Source organism: Sinohyriopsis cumingii, unplaced genomic scaffold (genome assembly GCF_028554795.1).
Source record: "Sinohyriopsis cumingii isolate HCF-2022 unplaced genomic scaffold, ASM2855479v2 utg001505l, whole genome shotgun sequence".
NCBI classification, from domain to species: Eukaryota; Metazoa; Mollusca; class Bivalvia; order Unionida; family Unionidae; genus Sinohyriopsis; species Sinohyriopsis cumingii.
This window is the reverse complement of record NW_028316006.1, coordinates 512,532-538,104: the sequence shown is the minus strand read 5'-3', so window position 1 is coordinate 538,104 and position 25,573 is coordinate 512,532. Positions and strand designations below refer to the sequence as shown.

Genomic DNA, 25,573 nt, shown 5'->3' with positions numbered 1-25,573 from the left:
GATCCATAATGGACAGCGCTTTAGACCACTCGGCCACTCAGGGCCCCACTTTGTGAAGTTAAAGAGTGTTAATGACATCATGTGAAAGGGGAGCTATGCATGATATCTGATTAATTCCTGTGGATTATGATAATAGTGGATTGGTTAGCATATGAAAGAAAAAAACCTTACTTCAATCGTCACAAAACATAAAATAAATGACTCAAAAGTAAAGTTTTCAATCTTATTTTATTTTTTAACCAACTCTCTAAAATGTAATGACTTTCAATGACCTTGGTGAAATATTAATGACTTTCAAGGTCTTGAATTGAATACTTATTGCTACTATACAAAAATAACATAAGCGGGTACTTAGAAACTGTACATGTGTTTTACAATAAATACTTCATCATAAATAGCACACTCACTATACATGTGCACAGAAAGCAGTCAACAGAGTATTGAAACTAAGTAAATCCAATGCTCAAATCATCCATACATGAAGAAAATCAAAAGAAAACTACAAGAATTAATATTGGCAATCCAATTAAGTTTAATACAATTAATTCTAACATAAGAAAAGATATATCGCTGTGTTTACTTTTACTACAGGACCTCTAATACATATTCAAACATCAATTACATTTTGAAACTCATCACTACTCAATACCAAAATGGCTGCCATGTATAATAATAACCAATTCAGCTAGTACATTGGTTGCCTTGCAAATGACCACTAATAACATACTATTTTCAAAATAAATAACAGACTTGATTCCAAATACATCACAGAATCAACATTTTCTTATCAAAATTATAATGAAATCAGGTACGGTAATTTTCCATGAACTATCAAACTGCCTTAATGTTTTCATGATCACATATTTATATTTACAGTCAATGTCTTATTTTCATGACTTCAAGTCTTCTTGGCTTTATTATCAATGAAATAAAATACACAGGTGCTTCAATTCTGAGTTTATAGATTGTACATTTATTCCTATTCAGAATTCAGTAAATATCATGAGTTCTCTGGAACTTTTTGGGCTTGAGCTGCAGACTCCAATATTCTTCTCTTCCATTCAGCATAATTTACTTTACTTGTTGTTACATCTATCTTCTGTGCTTTATGATTTGGTTCCAATGAATCTGTGACAGAAAAGCAGTAATATTCTGTTATAGAAAGAAACAAGATGATAAAATTATAGGAAGAAAAAAAAGGCCCAAGAAGGTAGCTAAACATTTGACCATTTTACTAAGCAGGTTAATGTACTATTGTAAGAGCCCAAATCTATGTAATCTCACAACCTTTATAGCATCTCTATTTTACCAGCCTGATAAACTTTTTTCCAAAGATAAAAGCATAATTAATATGTAAAGATCATGCTCAAAATCAAATGCACTCAAAAGCTTTTTGATATAAGCCTATTTAACAAGTTCTATCAAAATTGGATGAGGAAAAAGGTCTCTCCAGTGAAGTAAAAAAAATCAAACTCAGCCAGTCTGATGGAAGATCACCTTATTAACATACACAGATTGCATTTATTATAGTACCAGTCTAATAACATGAAGCTATAAGCTTATCTACCAGATTAAGCACAATCTGATAAAAAGATTCTGTCTCCTGTGTGGATATAGGCTTTCAACTCAGAAGATTAACTCATAAATTGGCTTAGATCTGCACACTGCTCTTGTGGCCTAGTGATTAGAGCAGGTTGCAGATTCAAACCTCTGCCGAGTCATACCAAAAACTTATTATCTAAATTACCTTAATAAGTCTATAATTGTTGTAATTAGATTGGGTTCCTGCAATCTTTTAAAATATAATTCCATGACTTTTTCAAGACCTTTTTACCATTTTCAAGAGTACCTACTACGCAAATTTATGACCTCTAATATTTTTACCCAACACTTAAATATAACACAAAAACAAATTTTACAGCTGGTTTTGGGCATATTTCATCCTACTGGATTTTTCTCCATCTGGATATAGTCAAATAGGCACCAATCAACATGATATAAAGTTTAGGAGATAGTTTACATAGCATGTGTTCTTACACTACCACACAAATCTGCTTAGTGAAACAGTCAACTGTTAAGCAATGCAGAAGAACAGACCCACCTGGGGTTTATTTTTTTAGCATGAAACCATAAACACTCATATTTTGTTAGGTCTAACAGACAATGCAACAACTAAGTATTCCAAACTTTTCTTACTACTCAATTTTAATACATGTATGAATTCACTTTTCCAAGCGTACATTTTTCAGTTGCTGAGGTAAATTATATCAGGCTCATCCTGTTATTGAATCAAGGTTTCTTGGAAAAATAGTCCAGTTTTATATTAATCAGTCAAAGGCTGTTGGAAAGAAAATATGTTTTTATAAATGTAGACAGCATGTGTTGATGCTCATTATTAAGATGAACAATTTCTTTATTTAATGTGCTATATTTACCCTGAAACTGCCTTTCAACTTCATCAAGCAGTGTTCTGGATCTTTTCTTAGTCACTATTTTCTTGCTTTCTGAAAATCCAAAAATAATACAATCCTATAAATAGGAAGACCTGAAATTCTGCATTTTCTTGCATCAAATAACAAATTGAACATAAAAGCTTAAAAGTAAATCTGCATGACTTTCTAATCTTTCCCTAGCTCAATGTCTTTGCCTTTTACTTCTAAAAATAAGACATTTCTGCAATCATAAACATTCTTGTAACCTTTGTCAAAGGGAAAATAATGCATGGAAAAAATAGAGTAAAACCAGCATTTAGTGCAAAGATATATTGGGAATGAATTTTCTGTGTTGAGCTTAAAAAATATGGTTTGTACTGTTTTTTAAGCAATTATATAGAGAGTATATTTATAATAAAACATGTTAATAAGTAATAATGACAATGTCTTTTCTCAAAGGAATAAAACTTTGTTTACTTTTGCCAACTGAAGAAGTATAAATGAAGTTGAAAAATATCTTATTCCAACTAATCATCCAAATATTTTTTCATGAAACCAGAGACACTTGTATTTAGTTAGGCCTAACAGACAACATGGCAACTAAGCAATTAAGTATTTCTTTCCATTTCCAGTTTAAATATATTTTGCTTTCACAAGCTAACATTTGTCAGTTGCCTAAGTGATGGATATCAGGCCAACTTGAGTCTCTTCTTTTTTTAAGGCTTTTATCATTTTATATATATGTGGCCATTACTGATGGAGGAATGGCATCATTTGTATAAGTTTGAAAGCACAGAAACATAGGCTGTCAGCCTTGGTCAAATTTGAAAGTTTTTGAAAAGAAGTCATTTAAAGGTTTCTTTATTTTTAGTAATGGTGACCATATATGAAGGTAGGTCAACATCATCTGTTTAAAATTGAAAGCCCTTTATGCGAGTCAAATTTGGTTGAATTCTGTTGAATGTAAATAGTTTTGGAGAAAGTTTTTTTTTGTTTATATAGTGATGGTGGCCATATTTGATGCCCAATCTGTACAATTCTGAGAGGACAACTCCAGGACATCATATATGAAACTGGGTTGAATTCAGCTGAGCAAGAAGAAAATAAAAGTGTTGATGCAAAGAATCATACCATGAACTCTTCTGGCCTTATGACCAGATAAGCTCATAAACATGTTCCATAAAATAGCACTGAAAATGAGAAGTACACTGGAACAATCTGTTCTTATCAATAATGCACTACTGTGCTCAAACATCCAAAATACATCTGTTGGGGGATTAGGCCTCTCTCATAATGGCACATCTGCTAATGAAGTAATGGAGAATGAGAACCCTAAAGACCTTAAATAAGGCACTATTACAGCAATTACCCTGGTGAATGCTCTGGAAGTAGAAGCTAGGTCAAAAAGGAACACCTCAAAATTGAAAGATATTTTTGGGTCCCAGATAAAGCTACAGAAACTGCCTGTGGAATGGGAGGATGGAGATGTGAAGATAAACATCCTGGTGATCATTCAGTCATTCAAGCCAGATAGCTTTCCTGGCTGAGGCAGTTGTCACCATCTTGAACTGCTCTTCGTGAAGGAAGTTGTCCAATGTGATAAAAAAAAAACCAATGTTAAGTCAACACTATTTCACCACCAATCACCCATCCCATCTTGTAAACTGAAGAAACTGGGGATAAAGTCCCAAACTTTGTTTTTCACCCTCTTTACTGTACCCTTCTTTAGATGTGAGTACACCTCTTCTCATCAATACCAGCTGAAACTGATGGAACAGAATGGAGGTCCTTGAAAGACAAGGAGGGTCTCAGAATCAAAGCCAGTAACACCCTCATTATAAAATGGACACTGTCATCGTCTGAGAGGTCCAACCCTCTGAAAACTGGAACACTGGAATGGGGGGGGGATTGCAAGAAATTTTTTGAATTCTTTTGGGTGATTGCCTCCCTCCTTTGTGAAGGAAGTGAGATCTGTAGATTACCTCCACTGGTCACTACTGCCACCTCATCATGAGAAAGACAGGCAGAAATGGGATTTAAACTGGAACTGATTTCAATTTTGATTGTTGCTCTTTTTAATATGCTTAGGAGAGGGAGTCTTGGACCTTTCAGATTCTGGTTGTTTCTTCACTAGTTCAGCTGCACCTGGTGCCATGGCTGGAGACCAGTGTTGCTAATCCCTTAAATTCTTTGATGCAACTGTAGGGATTAGCCCTTCAAATGCACCTCTGCATCTAGACAGCAGCCATTAAAAGGCTTTTTCTCTGATCCAGCAAACACTTGGGTGTCACTATGGTAATATTTCTCCTGAGGTTTCTCCATCATTTCACCTAGTGGGTGCAGATGGCAAATTGAACTGAGTAGATGGACCAGGTTCTTCTGTCAACAAAAATAAATTTTTTGTTCTTCCTGTTTTCACTCCTGGAGCTTGGCACAATTATTTTGCCTCACTGCCGTCCTGGGAGACAGGGGCCTCCTGATCTAAGGTTCATCAAACCATCTCTGTTCATATCATTTTGATCTTTCTCTGAGGAGGCAGTTTCTGGGACTCACTCTCCTCTTTCATCAAATCTTTTTTGACTGTCACTAGACACATCAACCAGTGCCCAGCAATAGATCTTAACAGACTGTCAGCTGATATAATGCTTGGTGACCAGTTCCCAGTAGCATGGTGCCCATTCACCAGACCACTGGTCAGATGATGTAGACCTTAATGGAGAATCTCTGTCTGGGAAACTCAACACACCAATGAATAAGACCTTGCTTTAATGCAATGTCTACAAGTGTGAGATGACAAATGCTTCCCTATGCTGGGAGGGCAAAGCTTACTTTTTGGGGTTTGACTTCACTATGCCAGGAAGTGCCAACAATCCCTCCCTAAAAAAGCTCCCATTACTGAACTTCCTAATTCCAGACATCACTCTCAATGCAGTATCTAAACTCTGTACAATGTGAAGTGCCATCACCGAAGCAAGCAACTTATGTACAATGGTAGGTGTCAAAGACATCTCCTGAGTACTGAGGGTGTCCTCCTGAGACGAGAAGGACCTTTCCTCCACTTCCAAATGGCAGGCATATTAAAACTAGAGAGAAAAAAAATCTCTTAGAATTAATTAACTTCAATCAGATTTACTTCTAATCAACCTACAGCAAGTAGTATGGGACATACAAGTGTTCTCTGGTGGCACTTTATTTTTTGCTTGTGGCTGTCTTAAGAACAGTTCTGACAATTCTAAGGATCACTGCCCTAAATTAAAATAATCTGTTTTCTCACTTTTTTATAGCTGTATTTACAATTCATTCCGTGTCCATAATTAAGTTGTTTTTGTTGTTATGGGGTTTAACGCCATTTTTCAGCACACGATGGGCTATGCATGGCAGCCAGTATTAATGGTGCTGGAAGAACCCCACAATTAAGTATTATGACCTGAAAAGAAACCATGAAATCAGAATATGAATCGGAGGAGTACCATATATACTCATCTACAAGTCAGGTCCAACCGTATACGACACAGATCCTGACCCGCCATCAGATAATGTGTTGGCTTATCAGAGTCTATGTTGTTTATTATACTAATTACTCCTAAAAAACAGCACAGACCCAGATCTGCTAGTGCATTATGCAATGGTAGATGGGTGCATGCAGATTACAGTTGGAATGACATATTCAAGTATAATATTAAAATTTACCAATAGCTTTCATAGCATGTTGTTCCAAATCAGCAACAAGTCGATCAAAAATGGTTTTCTTCACTCCACATTTCTGCAACAGCTTGCTTCTGTCCATTTTTAATTTCAGATTTCTGCAATGAACAAACTCAATATATATGACAGTCATTTAGAAATTTTGCTTAAATTGTTTCATTATGCTCTTAATTTCTTACATCATTTCCCAGATGAAATTTGATTTCTGAACATAATGTTGTACCACCTGGTGTTAAGTTAGATGGAAAAAACCCAGGTTATTATTGCATCTGTAAATTATTAGAACTAGTCCACCAGCTTGTGAGAAATCAGTCTTAAATTTCTCATTTTTTCAGACACAAGTGAAATGTAACCACGAGCAAGAGGGAGTTGGTTCAGTTCGTCTCTGAGTAAGTGGATAAAGCAATTCAGACATATATAAATTTCAGTCAGATTTTGCCTTCAAGTTTGTAGTTGTAACAGAATATTCAGCAAATCAGGCCAAACTAGACCTGAGAGAATTACAAAACATTATTTCTGCAACTGTAACTTTCAAAAACACATTTAATTAACTTTCATAAATCCTCATTCAATAGGACTTGTGTTCAAAATTCTTGGGATTTATTTAGCAATACCTTAAGTTCTTTTTACATTTTATCACCTGTATTTTAGGGGGAAAATTACTTATTGATTCTCACTCTTTTCTACTACCTATTTTAAGACTATACTGTCATAGAAAATTGTGTGTGCGTGATTAGGATTTTTAATGTAGCTAAAACAAGTTTTCAGTCATATCGCTACGATGTCTGCAGTGTGTCAGTTTATAGACATGTAGCATGATGTCCCACCCAGTCACATTATCCTGACACCAGGCCGACCAGTCCTAACACTAACCTCTTAATGCTGAGCACCTAGCGAGGCAGCTGTTAGTACCATTTTTAAAGTCTTTAGTGTGACTCGGCCAGGGTTTGAACCCACGACCTCCCTCTTTTGAGGCAGACGCTCTAACCACTTGGAAAATTGGGCACTCTTCCATGGATACAAATTTCTCTACAACATTTCAGAAATATTTGTTTTTAAAATTTACCTTGTTTTGGAATTTTTTAAGTACCAGGTATTATGTCACATTTTAGAAATTTTTAGTGAAACCAATGCGCTTTTACAATGTAGTCTAAAGTGGAAAACATTTTTTTTTCAAATTAAACACAGGAACAGTTAGACTACTTGAAAAGGAATGAATTGCTTCAGCTTGACATAAAATATGATCTTTCTGAGGACAAGGCTTCTTTAATGAAGCAAGAAATAATAAAAAATATTTTGGTTCAATATTTGGTAGAAAAGAATGTTTTGGACAAGTTTTTGGATTTTATTAGTGAGTCTGCATCAGGCTCTAACTTAAAAGTTATGGAACTGAAATTAAAACACAAGAATGAAATAGAATTAAGAAAGCTTGTGAAAAATAAATGCAACTGGAGAAAGGGGAAAGAGAAAGATAAGTACCGGTACAACTGGAGTTGCAGAAAGAAGGAGAGACAAATACATTTGCAGTTGCAGAAAGCAGAAAGAGGAGCTATGCTAACACAAATAAAGATGCAATGTGAAAAAGAAAGGGAAAAAGAAGAAAAAAAGCAAATGTCAATTTAGATGTTATTAAATATATCAGGTTAGTACTCCATTTTAAAGAAACAGAAGTAGATAAATATTTTCCTCATTTTGAAGAAGAAACAAAATGCTTAAAATTTGAAATGGCCAAGGGAGGACTGGACTCTTATTACAAAGTGAATATTTTGGTAAAGCTTGTGTCATCTACACTTCCCTGTCAGTACAGCAAAGTGCTGATTATGATCTGGTTAAGGAATGTTAAGGAAGGGTTAAAAGTTGGTACCTGATACTTATCGACAAAAGTTTAGGAACTATAAAAAAGAAACTGGACAAACCCATGTCGAATTTGCAAGAGAAAAAGAGCAACCATTTGCCAAAAAAGTTTCTCAAGATTACAAAAATCTCAGACAACTCATATTAGTTGAAGAATTTGAGAACTGGGCTATAGTGACATTCAGATTATCCTGATGAGTTCAACATTTAAACTTTAGAACAGGGGTCGGCAAACTTTTTTTGTAAAAGGCCACATTCCATAGCTCCTAAAATTTCTTTGTCAGTAAGTCTTTCACTCAGCAGTCTTCTGGTAAAATGTATTTCAGCCTAGTATGAGCACTCAAATCTCAATCTAGCACAACTTTTAGAAATCAAGTTTCCAATAAGATTGATCAGAAATCCATATCTCTTCCTATGTGTACTTATTGCAAGAAGAACATATTATATCTGATTGCTACAAACTGAAAAATAAGCAATAGAATCAAGGCAGACCATTTCTAAATGCTCTTATTTCTAAGAGGTCAAGGTCATGTATTAAGTGTGTGTGTGATTTGGATTTTTAACGTAGCTTTAACAATCTTTCAGTCATATTGCTATGATGTCTGCAGTGTGTCAGTTTATAGTGATGTCTAGCACTGGGGCACAATGCTGCAGACGTGAAGCCTGATGGCCCACCCAGTCACATTATCCTGACACCATGCCAACCAGCCCTGACACTAACCTCTTAATGCCGAGAGCCAAGCAAAGCAGCTGTTAGTACAATTTTTATAAGTCTTTGGTATGACTCGACCAGGGATCCAACCCACGACCTCCTGCATCCAAGGTGGACGCTTTAACCACTAGGCTTCCAGAGCGGTCGTCATGTATTAAAAGCAGTACATTTGTTGGGTCTAACAAACCCCAGTCTGATTTTATTATGGAGAATTATGAAACATTCATGTCACATGGTTTTGTATCACACATTAGTGATGATTATGCCAATCCTATTTGTACTAAAATTTTAACGGACACGGGAGCTTCTCAGTCTTTTATTATCTGGTATGCTGCCTTTTTCTGAGAAGCTTCTTCTAATAAGAGTGTTCTTATTCAGGGAGTTGAGTGTGGCTTTGTTAATGTTCCTCTCCATTGTGTAAATTTATCATCCGACTTAGTCTCAGGACCCATGACAGTCATTCATTACTACACTGTTGTCTTTACCCACTGAGGGCATTCATTTATTACTAGGCAATGACCTAGCTGGAGAAAAGATAACATCATGCTTGTCAAGGCAATAGGCAATCTAATAGCGGAAGAAATATTGATTTATGTATACTCTGTGTCTTTCATAAGATTTCATCTTGTGGAAATTTGTATGACAGGTACATTTGACTAATAGTAGAAAGCTTTGTTGTATAAATCTTTCTTTTTCTTTATGAGGGGAGGTATTATGTAATTTAATTTGCATTGCTTGTTTGTTAGTTTATTCATTTTCATGATATGCTCTGCGTGATGTAAAGTTGTATTTTGTAGCTGACCTTGTCCAAAATTACAATAACATAATTTTTACATTTTTTCACTTTGTTTTCTAAGGAAACAAATTACTTGTTGAAGTTTACAAAAACTGTTGGTTCTCACTCTTTTCTATTACTTATTTTAAGACCATAGAGTCGTAATAGTAAAATTAATTGAGAGTCGTAATAGTAAAATTAATTGTCTTAGCTTCATTATAAGTCATTCCATGTATAACAAGAATCTATCATTACCACCTTGTAATCAGAAAAGTGAATACATATTGCTCAATGCCTTGTTAATAGCTAGCAATGGACATGTTAATGTACGTCAGAAGATTATGTACTTAAATGCCTTATTAATATCTAGCAATGGACATGTTAATGTACGTCAGAAGATTATGTACTTAAATGCCTTGTTAATATCTAGCAATGGACATGTTAATGTACATCAGAAGATTATGTACTTAAATGCCTTGTTAATATCTAGCAATGGACATGTTAATGTACATCAGAAGATTATGTACTTAAATGCCTTGTTAATACCTAGCAATAGACATGTTAATGTACATCAGAAGATGATGTACTTAAATGCCTTATTAATAGCTAGCAATGGACATGTTAATGTACGTCAGAAAATTATGTACTTAAATGCCTTGTTAATATCTAGCAATGGACATGTTAATGTACATCTAAAGATTATGTACTTAAATGCCTTGTTAATATATAGCAATGGACATGTTAATGTACATCAGAAGATTATGTACTTAAATGCCTTGTTAATATCTAGCAATGGACATGTTAATGTACATCAGAAGATTATGTACTTAAATGATTGCTGGTTTTTATGTATACTATATATACTCACTTATAAGTCAAGTTCAACTGCAAACTGCATAGACTCAGATATGCCGGCACATTATTTGCATTATTATGGGTCTCTGCAGTTGTGGGTAATCAGAAGAATAAACGTAGACTCTGATATTCTGGCACACTATGCTTTTGCAGATATGGACTGTTGTTGTGTGCCATTTGATTTGATTTATAAGTGAGTTATGTGGAAACAAGTCTTCTTCTTTAGCAAACTGTGTTCATTACCACACTGAACAAGAAACCTCTGTCAACAATATTTGTGAATTATTGGGGAATATACAGACCTACAAGCTGCACATAATGCAGCTCCTTGGAACAACAGAGTTGTGAAATCCATCTCTTGACATGCTTTACTGTTGTAATCCTCCTCATAACTGAAAGATAGAACCCAGGATAACATAGTCAAGGTCAACAAAAAAAAAAATTGGTTGTGACAATCCATAAAGTGAAATTATTCCACCCAGTGTTGTCGATCACAGACTGGTTACATCATGTGGCAATATAATAGGTGCTCCACAAATATAAAAAAGTTTAGTAATACATTGATTTTTATAACCACGAGAGAGACAGTGAACAAGAGATTCTGCTTTAAACAAGAAATCACATGCTAGTATTGGCAAGTTCATATGAGAAGAAAAAAGATGCTGAAGGAATGACAGCAAATATCACCACAGCATTTCTTGCGATCTTTATTTTGATAACAGTCCATATAATCATGTTACAAATTGCCTCAGCATCTTCTTTATTCTCACATTAACTCAATGAATACTTACATGTGATTTATTTTTCTTTTTGTTTACTAAAAAGAAATCTTCTTCTCTCACATAAATTTATATATATTTTATGAAGTACCTTAATGTTTCTATGGCATTCTCTGCCAGAAATTTATCTTTCATCTCCTGCAACACATTCTTTCATTACATTTTCATGGATGAGTGAATATTATAAATAGCACTTTCTCCTGTAGCTCAGCCAACAGGCAAGTTCCCAGCAATGCAATGGACATTCACTGTTACAAATCATAATTTGGTGATTTTAGGCAAAATGTAGGAGTTTTGGAGGTGGAGGTGACATAAAAGGAGAAACTGACAAAAAAAACTGATCTGGCAAAAAATTGATCAAGTAATTATATCACGCAGAGCTTTTATCAGCCAGGAGCTGGGTGATTTACCTGGCTACTTTTACTTTATACTCTGCTACTTAAAAAAAAACCTGCATCCCTGTTGGGAGATGTCACCACCCACCTTCTTTGGCAACTCACGCTCCTACTTTAAATCTAATGGAAGGCCCTGTCATGGGCATATGGGATCTGAGTCAAATTGTGTTAGAGTCACCAACCCTGCACCTGTGTCAGACATTTTTGTGTGTACAATTTACCTCTCTGTGAGTGCATGCACATGTGTGTGTGTGTTTACTTCTAAGTCTTTTTCATAAAAAAATTAAAATTCAATTCATGTAGAGTAGGGATTATCTTATAAACCAGACATACCAAACATTTTGATAGATCTAAGGGTAATGTTGGGCAAGCTAGATGTCTGCAGTACACAACAATTGTGTAAATTCAAATAATTTTACATTTTCATGCCACTATTCCAATTCAGAAATGTGCATTTGCTATGAACTGTGCTTATCATTTTCATGAGAGTATTTATTACAAATACTTGTATCTAAAGTTATTTGGATTATAATCATTTGAAAGTAAGGCATATGAAATAATACCATCACAAAGTGAAGTGTCCATCAATGCTGTTGACCACTGGTGTTTACTAGTTAGTATACTGCTTCCGTTTTCATACAACCTGTATTTGTATTAATATTTGTGTTTTGTTGCATAGACACTGTGTTTGATGCAATAAAAGTTTGGTTTATTCTGTATTTTTCTTTTCCATAAGTGAGATTTAATTTCCAATTAATATTTCAAAAGTGTTCTGCTAGTTCATGTGGTTTATAAGCCTTTGGTTTGTAAAGGCAGCAATCACTTTGTTTTCAAGTTGTGAATCATTTTGATTGAGCCAAGATGTACTTTCTCAGTGCCAAGTGGAGTTCTACATCTTCTAGTGAATATTTGACCTTACTCCTTTACCTTGTAAAGACAGCACCCTCTTTGTTTTACCATGGGACAACCCTTTGATTGAGCCTTGACTATGATACTGCTCAGTGCCAAGAAACAGAGGGTGTTTATTTTAACTCCTTGTGATTCCACTGCACAAATGACACACGTTTAGTTCCAGCCTTTAATAGATTTCAGTCTGTATCATGCCAGTGATGATGAGGAATGGAGTCAGACGATATTTACAAAGACCAGATGATGATTTACAATGACATTTCAGAACATTATCAGACAATGATGATGAATTCTTGGACCCTGTACCAGATCACATTAGATAGTGACATTTATAAGAGATCATGAATCATTAGAACAAACTGTAAGTTCTCAATTTACTTGTCACACTCAGGGATATAACTGTTTTTGTTTTTATTTTTCCTATCTTAACTTTAAACCTATCAAGTTCTGCTTCTTTATTTTTTCAAAGTGGAACTCTGATTCACTGGCAAGTCGCCCCTTGAGACAGAACTGATTTGAAAAATACACCCCAACTTATAGGAGAGTCAAAACAAAAATGACTTTGTAGCCCTAAAATGGGGTGGGGGTGTTTTTTCTGGCTATTAAGCGAAAGTGTGTATATAAATAAAATTAGAACACCTTGTGTCACTTGAACTTGATTTTTCGTTTTACTGGACAAAATATACATGACTAACATCTGTTGATTACACTGGTCAACAGTGAAATCATTACTGACTTGAAAAGGCCCTAATCTGTAGTATTTTGGTGTGCCGAACACGAATATAACCGTGAAAAATTTGTATTGGCTCTCGTTTTGAAGATATTCATATACCTCATTTTCTATGTTTCACTGTGTAAATTTCTCCAGTAGGACTGCAGCAACATCCGGAATAATGATGTAACATTGCATAATACCATCATGCTCACATCATCCACAGTTGATTGCATCATTTTCTGATGCAATGCAATACTAATGCCATGCGGCTGCTGAAGTAAGTTGACGTCAGCAGTGTACTATACATGTGTAGGCCTATTATACTAATGCCAGGCGGCTGCTGAAGCTGACGTAAGCAGTGTACTATATAAAGCCCAATCAGATAGGTTCAGCATTTAAAATATTTTAGACGTTGTGCGAGACAGTTCAAGCTACTGTTACATAAAACTTATTATTTTATCCATTTACGTACAATAAAGAACAGTAATGCCTCGAAAGTGTGTTAATACCGCGGACAATTTTTGCTATATTTGTGGGGAAGTGACATTTTCCAACCAGAAGAAAAGTATCAATTCTCAAGTGAAGAAGGCATATCATCTTTACTTCGGATGCAAGGTTGGTGACCAAGACAAGCCTTGGGCTCCGCATATATGCTGTGCTACATGTACAACACAGCTTTCACAGTGGTTGAATTGCAAAAGGTCATCAATGCCGTTTGCAGTCCCAATGGTGTGGAGAGAGCCAAGCAACCACCTAAATGACTGTTACTTCTGCTTGGTTCCTCCTCTTTCCGGCGGAATAACGAAGCGAAAGAAGTTGAGAATAGTCTACCCAAACATTCCGTCTGCATTGAGACCAGTTCCACATGGTGAGGGACTTCCTATTCCAGAACCTCCAGCAGAATATTCTCTTGATTCATCTGACGAAGACAAAGGTGAGTCGACCTGTTCTTCTCCTGGTCCATCAGCATGCAGTGATCCAGATTTTCACTGTGGTGCATCATCAACCCCACACAGAATAACACAGGAAGAACTAAATGACCTGATTCGTGATTTGGACTTATCAAAGAACAAGGCAGAATTGCTAGGATCAAGACTCCAACAATGGAATCTTCTAGAAGAAGATGTCACAATTACTGCATATCGAAAGCGCCACCAGCAATTGGAGCCTTTCTTCAGAAAGGAAAGTAATCTGATATTCTGTTCCGATATTGAGGGCCTCATGAATGCTTTAAAAATCACTCATGACCCACAAGAATGGAGACTATTTGTGGACTCTTCGAAACTGAGTCTCAAGGCTGTGCTTTTGCACAATGGAAACATTCTTCCATCTATTCCAGTAGCGTATGCTGTCCACATGAAAGAGACATACGATAACTTAAGGCAGCTACTGAATTCCATTGAGTATAACAAGTACAGCTGGCACCTCTGTGGTGATTTGAAGGTAGTTGCCCTTTTAATGGGACTGCAGCAAGGATATACAAAATACATGTGTTTCTTATGCGAGTGGGATAGCCGAGCAAGGGAAATGCACTACATGAGGAAGGAATGGACTCACAGGCAGAATGTAGCCATTGGAGAGAAGAATATCCAACACCCAGCTCTGGTTGAGGCTCAGAAAATCTTGCTACCACCCCTTCACATCAAACTAGGTTTGATGAAGAACTTCGTGAAAACCATTGACCGGACTTTGCCAGCATTCCGATACCTGCATGAAAAATTCCCTCGACTCAGCGAAGCAAAGATTAAAGAGGGAGTTTTTGTGGGTCCTCAGATTCGAGAGCTTTTCAAAGATGACCGGTTCAACAACTTGCTGGAAGGTGACGCGAAACAAGCATGGAATGCTTTTCGCCTAGTTTCTACAAACTTCCTCGGAAATGTTAGGGCAGAAAACTATAAGGAACTAGTAGAAGACATGTTGATGAAGTATAAGAAACTTGGCTGCAATATGTCTCTAAAGATTCACTTCCTTCATTCCCATTTGGATTTCTTTCCTAGCAACTGTGGTATTGTTAGTGATGAACACGGCGAACGTTTTCATCAAGATATCGCAACAATGGAACAAAGATACCAGGGAAAATGGTCCACTACAATGCTGGCTGACTACTGCTGGACACTCCTCAGAGATGCTCCCGAACAGCTGTACAAGAGACAGGCGAAGAAATCTAAGATGTAGTCAATGACTTGATTTTTTATAGGTAGGCTATTACAGTTGACCTTTTACTATTGGAATGCATTTCGTTATGTAAACATTAATTTCTTGCAGATTACAAAAAAACTAGAGCCAATTTTGCAATTTGACTGTCATATTCGTGTTCAGCACATAAAAATTGATAAGAATTGACTAATTTTATTTCAGTAACATGACTTTTGTAAAAATTTGTTGTCCAGTGTTACTGGTATTAAACTTTAATTCATGTTTCAATGCAACTTTTTTATGAAGGTCTCTTAAATCTATAAAGTTCTGGGACCTTTGATATGTAAACAATTCCTCCAAGTGTTGGAAAATGCATTCCTTTTGGCAACATATTTTGGCATGGATAGACACTTGAAGAAAGAACTGAGCTGTGACAGAAATAACTATAATAAAAAACATGTTGGAAATGACGTTGAACACTATCTGTGAAACAAAGTTACAAGTTTTCAGTGCACTTCCTCTTTATTTCTGAAAAACTGTCTTGTCCATGAATTTCACTTTATATCCTGTATGTAATGCTACTGCATTTGCACAGCTCTAGAAAAAGATTATTTTACCCTAGCATTTGTGCCTGACCTGTGTAGAGCTTCCTGAGCTAGAGTTGTTGCCCCTGTGCACCCAAACTGAACAGCGAGTTCTTTAATGGAGGTTTTCTCTTGAAGATCCAGCAAATTTTCCATTGCCTTTAGGGCAGAACAATACAGTTTCTTCTGCAGTCCAGACAGTCGCACAACACTTGCCTGTAAAAAAACAAGAAAGGATAATGAATGCAAATATATCCTGACACCAGGCCGACTAGTCCTAACACTAACCTCTTAATGCTCAGTGCCAAGTGAGGCAACTGTTTGTACCATTTTTGTAAGTCTTTGGTATGACTCAGCTGGGGATCAAACCCACGACCTCCTGCATCCAAGGCGGATGCTCTAACCACTAGGCCACTGGAGCGGTCTTACAAAGACTAAGAAATGATCCAGTGGCTCATAACCTTGAAACAGTTTTACTTTGAAGAAAAAATGTACATACCAAAAAGTTTTCTCAACAATCATATTTTCAAGTAAATAAGGTTTAATGAAATTTTTTGTCAAAAATATCAGTAAATCATTGCACCATTTTATTTATTTATTATTAATACTGTTGTTGCAGAAGTATCAGTTGTTTTTCAACTTTTTAATTTTGACCCCAAAATCAATAAGTCTCCTTCTCCAAAGTGCAAGCCCTCCATAAACACCGACCTTTGACCTTTTCACTCCAAAATCAACAGGCTTCTTACCCAATCAATAAGTCATCCATTAATTTTGGTGAAGACACATGGTCAATAACTGAAATATTTCTGTCCGTATTCTAGTCTTTCAGTCACAGTGGCCTTGATCTCTGACCTTTTGACACTCAACTCAATAGGCTTCTTCCTTACCCATGTGCAAGCCATCCACAAAGTTTGGTCTGTGGTATAGAACTGTTACTGTATGGAAACCATTGTTCTTCTTTCAGTCAGTGACCATGAACTTTGATTCCAAACTCAACAGACTTATTCCAAGTATAAACAATCCTCCAAGTCTGGTTGCTGTAGATGGAGGAAATTATGAGCTATTGTGCAGAAACCATTATTATTCTTTCAGACAGTGCCCTTAAGTTTTAAAACAAAAAAACAATAGGGTTCCTCTTTACACCAGGTGCAAGCCATCCACAATGTTTGGCAACTATTTTAGCTGTGCATGTTATCATTAAAAGAGTACATCATAAGAACATGATGCAATAGCTGGATAGCAAGTTCAAAGACTTGGACTAGCTGCTGATTGGTGGCAAAATGTGCTGATATTTACAATTCCAGAATTGTACATGTGGTCATTATGATCAAAATACAACTTTAGCTCTCATAATTATGTTTGTGTAACCAAATAAGTAGATCATGTGACATCAAAATCGACCCACATCAAGACTTAGACAAAATGCCATTTGCAAATTTGGATAAGTGTTTTGGGCTAAATGGCAAACTGATGAAGATCGTAATGAGATTCAGAAGAGTGCTAAAGTTGCTAGAACTGATAGTTTGGATGGAATAGCAGCCAAGTGTAGTAAAGTGCATGGTGCCTCGCTTAGTGTTTGGAATAAAACATTTCCGTGGATTGAAAAAATTCAGTCTCACCCTGATGGACAAACAAGAGCTATATGCCAGTGGTATAAAGAATCTGGAAAATTAAACTCAATGGGAACCATTGGTTCTTCTCATCTGGACATTTAGCAACTTCAGGCAAGCCCAATATGCTTCTGGGAGGGGACCGCAACTTTTGCTGGTGGAACTTCTATTTTTAAAAAATAGAAATCCTGGACTCCTTGTTTTAAAATCCTAGTAAGACCTCTGTTAACTTTTTTTTAAGTTTGATCAAATTCAGTTAAATAAGAGTTCATTAAAAGGACTGGTGCTCTTGAGGACAAAACAAATTTCCAGATATTCAAGATAATACCAAATTTTTAATTTTAACTGCCTAGTTTTTAAACCATTTCTGATATCCTTCAGTAATAATTTTTTTCTTCTGAAATGTGATGCTGTAGTGGACATATTAATCAGATTGGAAATTTTTTTGTTATGGACCAACTATGCACCAACCCCATGTTCAAAGAGCCATCAATTTGGGAGTAAAGATGACCACATTGAGGGTCAATTTCCACCATTTTCATTTAGGACCGGTATGTGAGAAAGCTTGCCAGTAGCTTCTTGTGGGTCTGTGGTTCTCTCTGGGGTTTTCCTGGGTTCTTCCTCCACCATTAATACTGGCCGCCATGTATAGCCTATCGTGTGCTGAAAAATGGCGTTAAACCCTATAACAACAACAACATTTAGGACCAACAAAAACCATACAACTTTTCTAACCAAAACCCCTTGTCAAACTGACATTCATTTAAGAGAAAAGACCTTCCTACTACACCTCACATCAGGGCTGACGTCACGTTGTAAAAAGTTTTCTGGTGATAACCCTGTGCTAATATGAGGTTCTATTTTGGTGGAGTGACACACACATGACTTTCAAGGTGTCTACCATGATAGCCATACTGGGTCTCAGATGCACACCATTTCTATTTAGGCCAAACAAATGTATATCTATGAGAAGTAGCAACAATAAGATGGCAACTGCACATTGATTTTGGCCTAACTAAACTATGGGATGAATGTGTATGTAAAATTACTTGGCAGTTCTCCAAGCAGTTTAGGACTGAAAATGACAACAGGTGATGGACGACACATGAAAGATTATCCAAGAAGCTCTTCTGAACTGTAGAGCTAAAAATATGGCTTAAAGAATGTCAACAATATCAGCTGCAAGATCATATAAATATGCATAGATCTAACCTCATTTGAAATCATCTAAGGAATATATTCCATGTTTGATCAGAATATGATCACAAATATGGCTTACCGAGACGTGCAAGATTACATTATTAATATGTGTGGATATCAAACCCATCCAAGATCTTGATGACATAAGCGCATATTTCAAATATGATCAAAATCAGATTACAAATGTGGCTTCCAGAGTGGTGGTTACATTAGCCAGTCAGGTGCAGGACCACCTCATTAACATGCATGCGTCATCAAACTTATCCAAGAGCTTGATATATTTCATGTTTAATCAAAATCAGATCAGAATATGGTCTGCACAGCAGACACAAGCTCAGTCAATTAGATATAAAAATCAGCTCGTTAGTTCATCTGGATCTCTCTCTCATTATCAAACCCATCCAAGATTGTGAAAAAATAACCCCACATTTCAAGGTTCATAAAAACCAGATCAGAAATATAAAATAGCTGCTGATCTGCTATCACATAATTTGCCAAAAGAACACGGTTAATGTAGTTTGTTCTACTCACTCACAAACTGAACATACCCAAAAATGTTGGAGCACTAGGTGATACTGTGAGTGGCAAGATTAAATAAGATTAACAATTCACGTCATTAAAGAAAAGACAAAAGACGAGAAAAAAATTGTCAGGTCGATTGTGGAAAAACAATTTAGCTGTATAAAACTTAAGTATCTTGTAATTTAGCTGTATAAAACTTAAGTATCTTGTAATTTAGCTGTATAAAACTTATCTTGTAATTTAGCTGTATAAAACTTAAGTATCTTGTAATTTAGCTGTTTAAAACTTAAGTATCTTGTTCATGTCTTGTTTATTATGACATCTCAGGGATCGTGCTGGGCTTCGCCAATCTGGCAAATTGCGATTTTTCTTCCTTATTGGCGACAAAATATACCATCTGGTGATTTTTTGGGCGATAACATATTTGGCTGTTGGGTTTGGAGTGAAGAAATTCAAAGGCACAATGACAGGAAGCCACAAACTTGGATATAAAATTGCACTGGAATCTACTGTTACATAAACAAATCCTTTGTTCATATTGATAAACCACCCTACCACAGCATTGTGATATCATAATCTCTGTGTGTGTACTTTGGATTTTTAACATAGCTTTAACAATTTTGCAGTCATATCGCTACAATGTCTGCAGTGGCAGTTTATGGTGATGGTGTTTGATTGGAATCCAGGTAATTTTTGCCTGCCTAGAACTGTACCTGCACTGAGAATTCACAGATATCAGTCTGCGAAAAAGAACAACAAAAGATATGTCCCTTGTAGATTGTTTACACCAAGTGGATACATACTGACTTCATCACTTGAGAAGGTGTTGACATCAACACTTGATTTTAGCACGTGTTCCTTATGTTTTTGGATAATGGCAGCTGCTGGATAAACAAGGTCAAATTAATAATATTGGACTGTACCTTATCCACAGCGTGGCTGCATGCTGAAGCTGCCAAATCCAAACAAAGGACAATCTTACTGGAACCAGTCAGTTTGAGGGCAGACAGGCTGGTGCTACTCGCTCGAATATCAACCAGATGGCTATATTCTTCTGCTTTTCTAGAATGAAATTAAAATAAAACAAATATATTTACTACATATCTTTAAGACAACTTATTTTTTTAATTCTATGATTCCCAGAAGTTTAAAGATGCAGCTGGGAATCTATATGTTACAATCCTTTATTATGTCTCATCAAAACAAACACATGTGGATGATCTCTGATACCAAATTCAATCTTGCAATATGTTGTGATATTTGGAGACCATAAAAAATACATCACTGTTGAAAACTCATGATGCTGAATACATACTGCTGCTGCTGAATCAACACAATTTTCTATATACAAACCAGCAAATGAACACATTCATTTTCATACATATAAATGATATCGATGTAAGTGGGTAGCAATATGATTGCATTTGTTTCAGGCATATAAACAGCAACTAACCAGCCACATACAACTGGTGACAATCAATACATGTATGATAGTGAATTGTTTAGCAGCATGTTTTTGTTGCAAATGGGATATAGATCAAACGAGGACTACCATTTTTTTGTTGTAACTGGGATATAGATCAAATGAGGATTGGGACTCTGGCTTCCAGTGACATCTTTCAGCTGCTGTTTTTGCCCCTTTCCCATCACTGCAGGGCTTGATATAGTCGAACGTAAACAGCAGACAGTTCCTTCATGCCTGCGGAATGGAACTTTTAGGTGGAGTGCAGTCTGCACCCTTTAAACCTGGGGTTCATTTACCATGGCCCAGCAAGCCAGGATGGTGACAGCGAGGTCCGCAGGCCGTAGGTTTTATATCGGAGTTTCCCTCTCCTAGGCGGATGGCCAACCATGACTGAAGAGATCTGCCTTCCCTGCTATTTCAAACCACAGCTGGTCAGCCATAGCTGCGATCGACTAATACATATGATGCGCCCTGGTCCCAGTTGAAAGAAATACACTGTCCATCAAAATGTAAAGATTTTCCTTCCTTGCACATATCTAGGCAAGTAATTAAATTTCATTCATATAGAGTCTGAAACCCTTTTATTTACTTTTAATTCATAAAATTTTGTGCCAAGCAGTGTCAAATAATGTAAAGAATACAAGAAGAATTGGTCACATGACTCTGACAACAAATTTTTATCTAGCTTGTGTAGGCCCATTAGGTATTGTTACATCTTCAGACTCATTTCAGCATGGGTTGTCTGATCAGTATTATAAAATCCAGTTAATAATAATAATAAAAATAATAATAATGAGTAATTTGTATATCGCCTACTCTTTAGAAGCTCTAAGCGCTTTACAACATTAGACAACACCTGTAAGATAAAAAACATAATGATATGATTACAAAAACAAACACCAAGAAATTAGAAAACATTATTAAAAAAAATTATTAAAAAAACAAACAAAAAAAACCAAACATGCTGAGAATATTTAAGGTAGGAAACATTATTAGGTCTTTAAGTTTGTTCTTGCAGTCGAAATAAGTGAGTTTTGAGAGCTCTCTTGAATGTGATCACTGTGTCTTTGTGTCTAAGTTCAGTTGGCAATTCATTCCATGTTGCTGGGCCCTGGTATGCAAAAGAACGCTGTCCATATGACTTTGTTTTCATAGTGGGAATAATGAGTATACGATTGTCAGAAGAGGAGCGCAAATATCTTGCTGGTGTGTAAACATGGGTGAGGTCAGATAGGTATGTTGGACTAGAGTCCGACAGTGAAACATAGCACAGAGAACAAATTTTGTGTTTGATTCTGGATCGAATGGATAGCCAGTGTAGGGTACAGAGCAGTGGGGAGGTGTGCTCTGATCATGGTACTCTAAGTATGATCTGAGCAGCTGTAATGACCCCTGCCATTCCATCAAATTCATAAAAAGTGCTTTCTAGACCTCTGACATACAATTTAAGTTTTCGGCAATTGGGGTTAACTACAAAGGTGCCAAGTAATATAATTTAACATCAAAAATCATAATTATTTATTGGATCCACTACAACTCTACATACAAGACAAAGATCCTAATTTTGAATTTTTTAAACTTCAAAAGTTTTATTAAATGTGTTGCCTTTACATGTGAGTTCCCAAATTTTTCTTGTTTTCTTTAACACCATACTACCAACAGTGTCTGTATTTCTCAGCTGCCATGGTAACAGGACATTCTCTTTTGAAGACCCTCATCTGAGGTCAGACCAAACCAATTTACATATTGCAGTAGGTACTGTCTGATCACAAAATGCCATGAAAATTCATGATGTAAATGCATTGGTCAATGAGTTTTGTCATTATCTTTCATTAAAAAAATTTAAATGTGATAAAGTCATTGGACCAAAATGTCATGAAATTTCATGTAAAGTGTGTTTTGCCATTATCCTTCATTTAGAAATTATTGAATTTGATAAAGAAATAAAGAAAATAAGAGTTCTTTGCACACACATTCCGTCTTTTCACACTTTAGTACTACCAGTGTATCCCCCAGGAGTGTAAAATTCAGGGTAAAAATAAAAACTTGGTGTCAGAACTGGGGGTCAAATAAAAAATGTGGGGGTCAAATATGATTCATACTTTTTCAGCTTGAAATAAGATATTGCAACTTGCACAACAGACTCTCTCTCTCACTCTCTCTAAACATACAAATAAACCAACATCCACAATTAAGAAACAAATGCATTGTCCATTCAAAGAATAATTTTATTAGGTCATTTTTCTTTTAAAGTCGTAATATTAACAGTCTTTTTATAATCAATATGAAGCAATATTATAGCCCAACACATTACATACAAGCCAATACAAAAAGCCAAATAAATCCTTTTAACCAAATGAGTTAATTCACTGCCTTTCATAAAATGTATACTATCATTGGCTTCATTGTACTTCATCATAGAACACATTTATCCAAATATCAAGGAGGATAATGATTCATCTTCTTTCTAATAAGTTACACTTGATCTTTAAGATCTTTCTTTTATTGCGGCAAAGTTAATAACCAACAAAATCTGCAATGACCCACTGACTTTGTAATCCAAATAACACATTTGTCTCTGCAAGTTTACTGATTTCTTTGTTGTGAAAGAATGTTTTGGGTTATAATGTGTTCTCCAGATATCTTGTGGCAAACGAGGGCAGATTTTTTAAAATTCTAAAACCCTGTCATGAAAGGATTATTCATAATTGCAGTCTTCGCAATCATGCAATCAGAAGTCACACTGGTAATCCTAATGGATGTGCCGTATTCCAGTCAAGGGAATTATTTTCTCCATTTTTCATTCAAGTTAGATCCACAGCCACTCTTTTGTGTTCTGCTTCTTTCACTTTCTTTGCTAATGATTTTTAGTGCACAACATTTAAATCTGGAGATCACTTTCTAGTGCAATAAGCATTGAGGTTAAACATCTAGATGACAGCTTGCGAGATTTGGGGAAGCTACTCTGTCATAACATTGCCTATGCTAGTCTGGTTCATTGTTTTGTATGTTCCCTGCGTTGCACTCTACTATATGAATAGAGGAGTGCAAAGCAGGGAGCAAATAAAGCCAGGAACCAGTCAATGCCTATGCTCGAAGTATATATGATGTCATCCATCGTCCAGTGCATTGGGTATTAAATAAATCCTGATCACATTATGATAATCCTTTGCGTCAAAAAAATGCACGGCAACAAAGTGTGTGCATCAATTTTCTCCAGCGTGCGTCCCTGATGCACAAATTGGTACTACTGTCCTTCCGTGTAGTATTATATAGTACATAGATCTATAGATACAATGACACCATCACACATTAAGCAACGGATGGTGTATGGTCAAAGATAAAGTAAAAATGGTAGCAATATGACATTCAGAAGAGTAATGATAATAAAGGCAGAAATAAGTAAGTGAATTCCTTCATACTTAGACAAATTTGGTTATTGTAGCGGCAATGAGATAATATACCTGAACTAAGACGGCCCTGAGAATCACATTTTAATTGTGGCTGAGTTCATTAGACTGTGATTTTGGAAAGCTCCTGCTTTTGAGATAAAAAAAGTCAGGAGCTTCTGAAATTACTGATTCCAAGTACCAATTGTACTATAATCTGACTACACATACCCGTTTGTACCCCCCTACTGATTTAAATAATGGAAATCTTTAATGTGATAAAAAGTGTAAAGAACTGAATCTATTCATTCACTGATTTATAATTTCTAACCTGACTGTGGGTAGAGTGTCCCTAACACCATCATCATCCGCATGTTTCATGCTTAACGGAAGTTTTCAATATAATAGACAGACATGCTCAAAATCAATTTCCAGTTGCTGGATAAGTCTATTTTCAGCAAAGGGGTGTATGAACGACTACATACATATGTCATCTGCTTCTGATATTAACAATGTCAAATCAAGCAAAGGAAAAGAAGGACAACAACAAACTTGCCTTTCACATGGGTTTAACAAGAGGTTTAATTTCTATGTTCAAGTGTGCAATGGGATATAATTCCAAACTCTCAACGTTATGGTAATTTACGGAATTATCCGGCAGTTACTGAATAGGATGAACTATGTTATTATGTTGTCTGATGAAAATAAACTAGCCCAAAGTGTACACAAAATGGCGCTGTGTTAGTATGGAAAGTCTGTTAAGCATTCAAGGTGCTGGGGATGTCAGAATTAGTGCCTAGTCCGAGTTTCCTCTGACCCTTGCCACCCCATTTTTGATATTTGGACATTTATGTTGGGGTACACCCCAACATAAATGTCCAAACAACAAAAATGGGGTGGCAAGGGTCAGAAAAAACTCAGACTATATTAGTGCCATTCTGGTCACAGTCAGGTTAGAAATTATAAATCACTGATTTAATTGACTTAGTTCTGTGCAATTTTCATCACGTTATTGAAATCGGTAGGGGAGTACAAACAAACGGGAATTATTGTGAGACTAAAGTCCTACAACGTAAGTCTTACTTTGTAGGACTAGTACTATTGTACTTGGGAAGAAACTGAACCTGAAACAATTTTGCTGACGCTGATTTTAACATGCATGTACATTATGACTAACAGTTAAATTGTAAGCAACAATACGAGCCCCTGTGATGTGCTGTGGGTGGCAGATGGATGGAATAATGTACTTTTATGTTTGTTACTGTATATAGTGATAGTCAGTTTGGAATAAATGTATGAAAATGTCAGCGACAACCTAGTGTCTGCGTTCAAAAAATATATGATCTGTGTTCGAAATTTCAGCAGACAATTTTATACATATAAGATTACCTAAGTATACGTGCAGATGTGATCCCTAATTTGGATCCGATAATTTTCATATTTTCATCCATCGTGATCTACTTTCCAAATTCCCGCACCAAGTTCTGCAAGCAGGTTTTAAGTCCCGTTTGTTTAGCACAGCAAAATATTCAGATA

The 25,573-nt window shown here is 36.0% G+C and overlaps 1 protein-coding gene across 1 annotated transcript; it reads right to left on the bottom strand.

Annotated features, from left to right (window-relative positions):
• Window positions 1-209: 209 nt before the first annotated feature.
• Window positions 210-25,560, bottom strand: LOC149772436 (origin recognition complex subunit 6-like). The gene is made up of 7 exons (XM_089947810.1): window positions 25,427-25,560; window positions 20,107-20,245; window positions 15,904-16,067; window positions 10,636-10,725; window positions 6,123-6,235; window positions 2,436-2,504; window positions 210-1,128 (listed from the first exon to the last, which is right to left on the bottom strand). Exons 1-7 carry the CDS (start codon window positions 25,486-25,488, stop codon window positions 1,001-1,003), a joined length of 765 nt encoding a protein of 254 aa, XP_089803936.1. The 5' UTR covers window positions 25,489-25,560; the 3' UTR covers window positions 210-1,000.
• Between the last annotated feature and the right edge of the window lie 13 nt (window positions 25,561-25,573).

Bases quoted from the DNA above. Each gene is read 5' to 3' on its own strand.
- LOC149772436 (XM_089947810.1), bottom strand. From the start codon at position 25,488: ATGGATGAAAATATGAAAATTATCGGATCCAAATTAGGGATCACATCT. The intron at 6,236-10,635 runs GTCTGTATATTC...TGTTCATTGCAG, and splicing joins GCATTATGTGCAGCTTGTAG to AAATCTGAAATTAAAAATGG. The intron at 2,505-6,122 runs GTAAATTTTAAT...TTGGATTTTCAG, and splicing joins ACATGCTATGAAAGCTATTG to AAAGCAAGAAAATAGTGACT.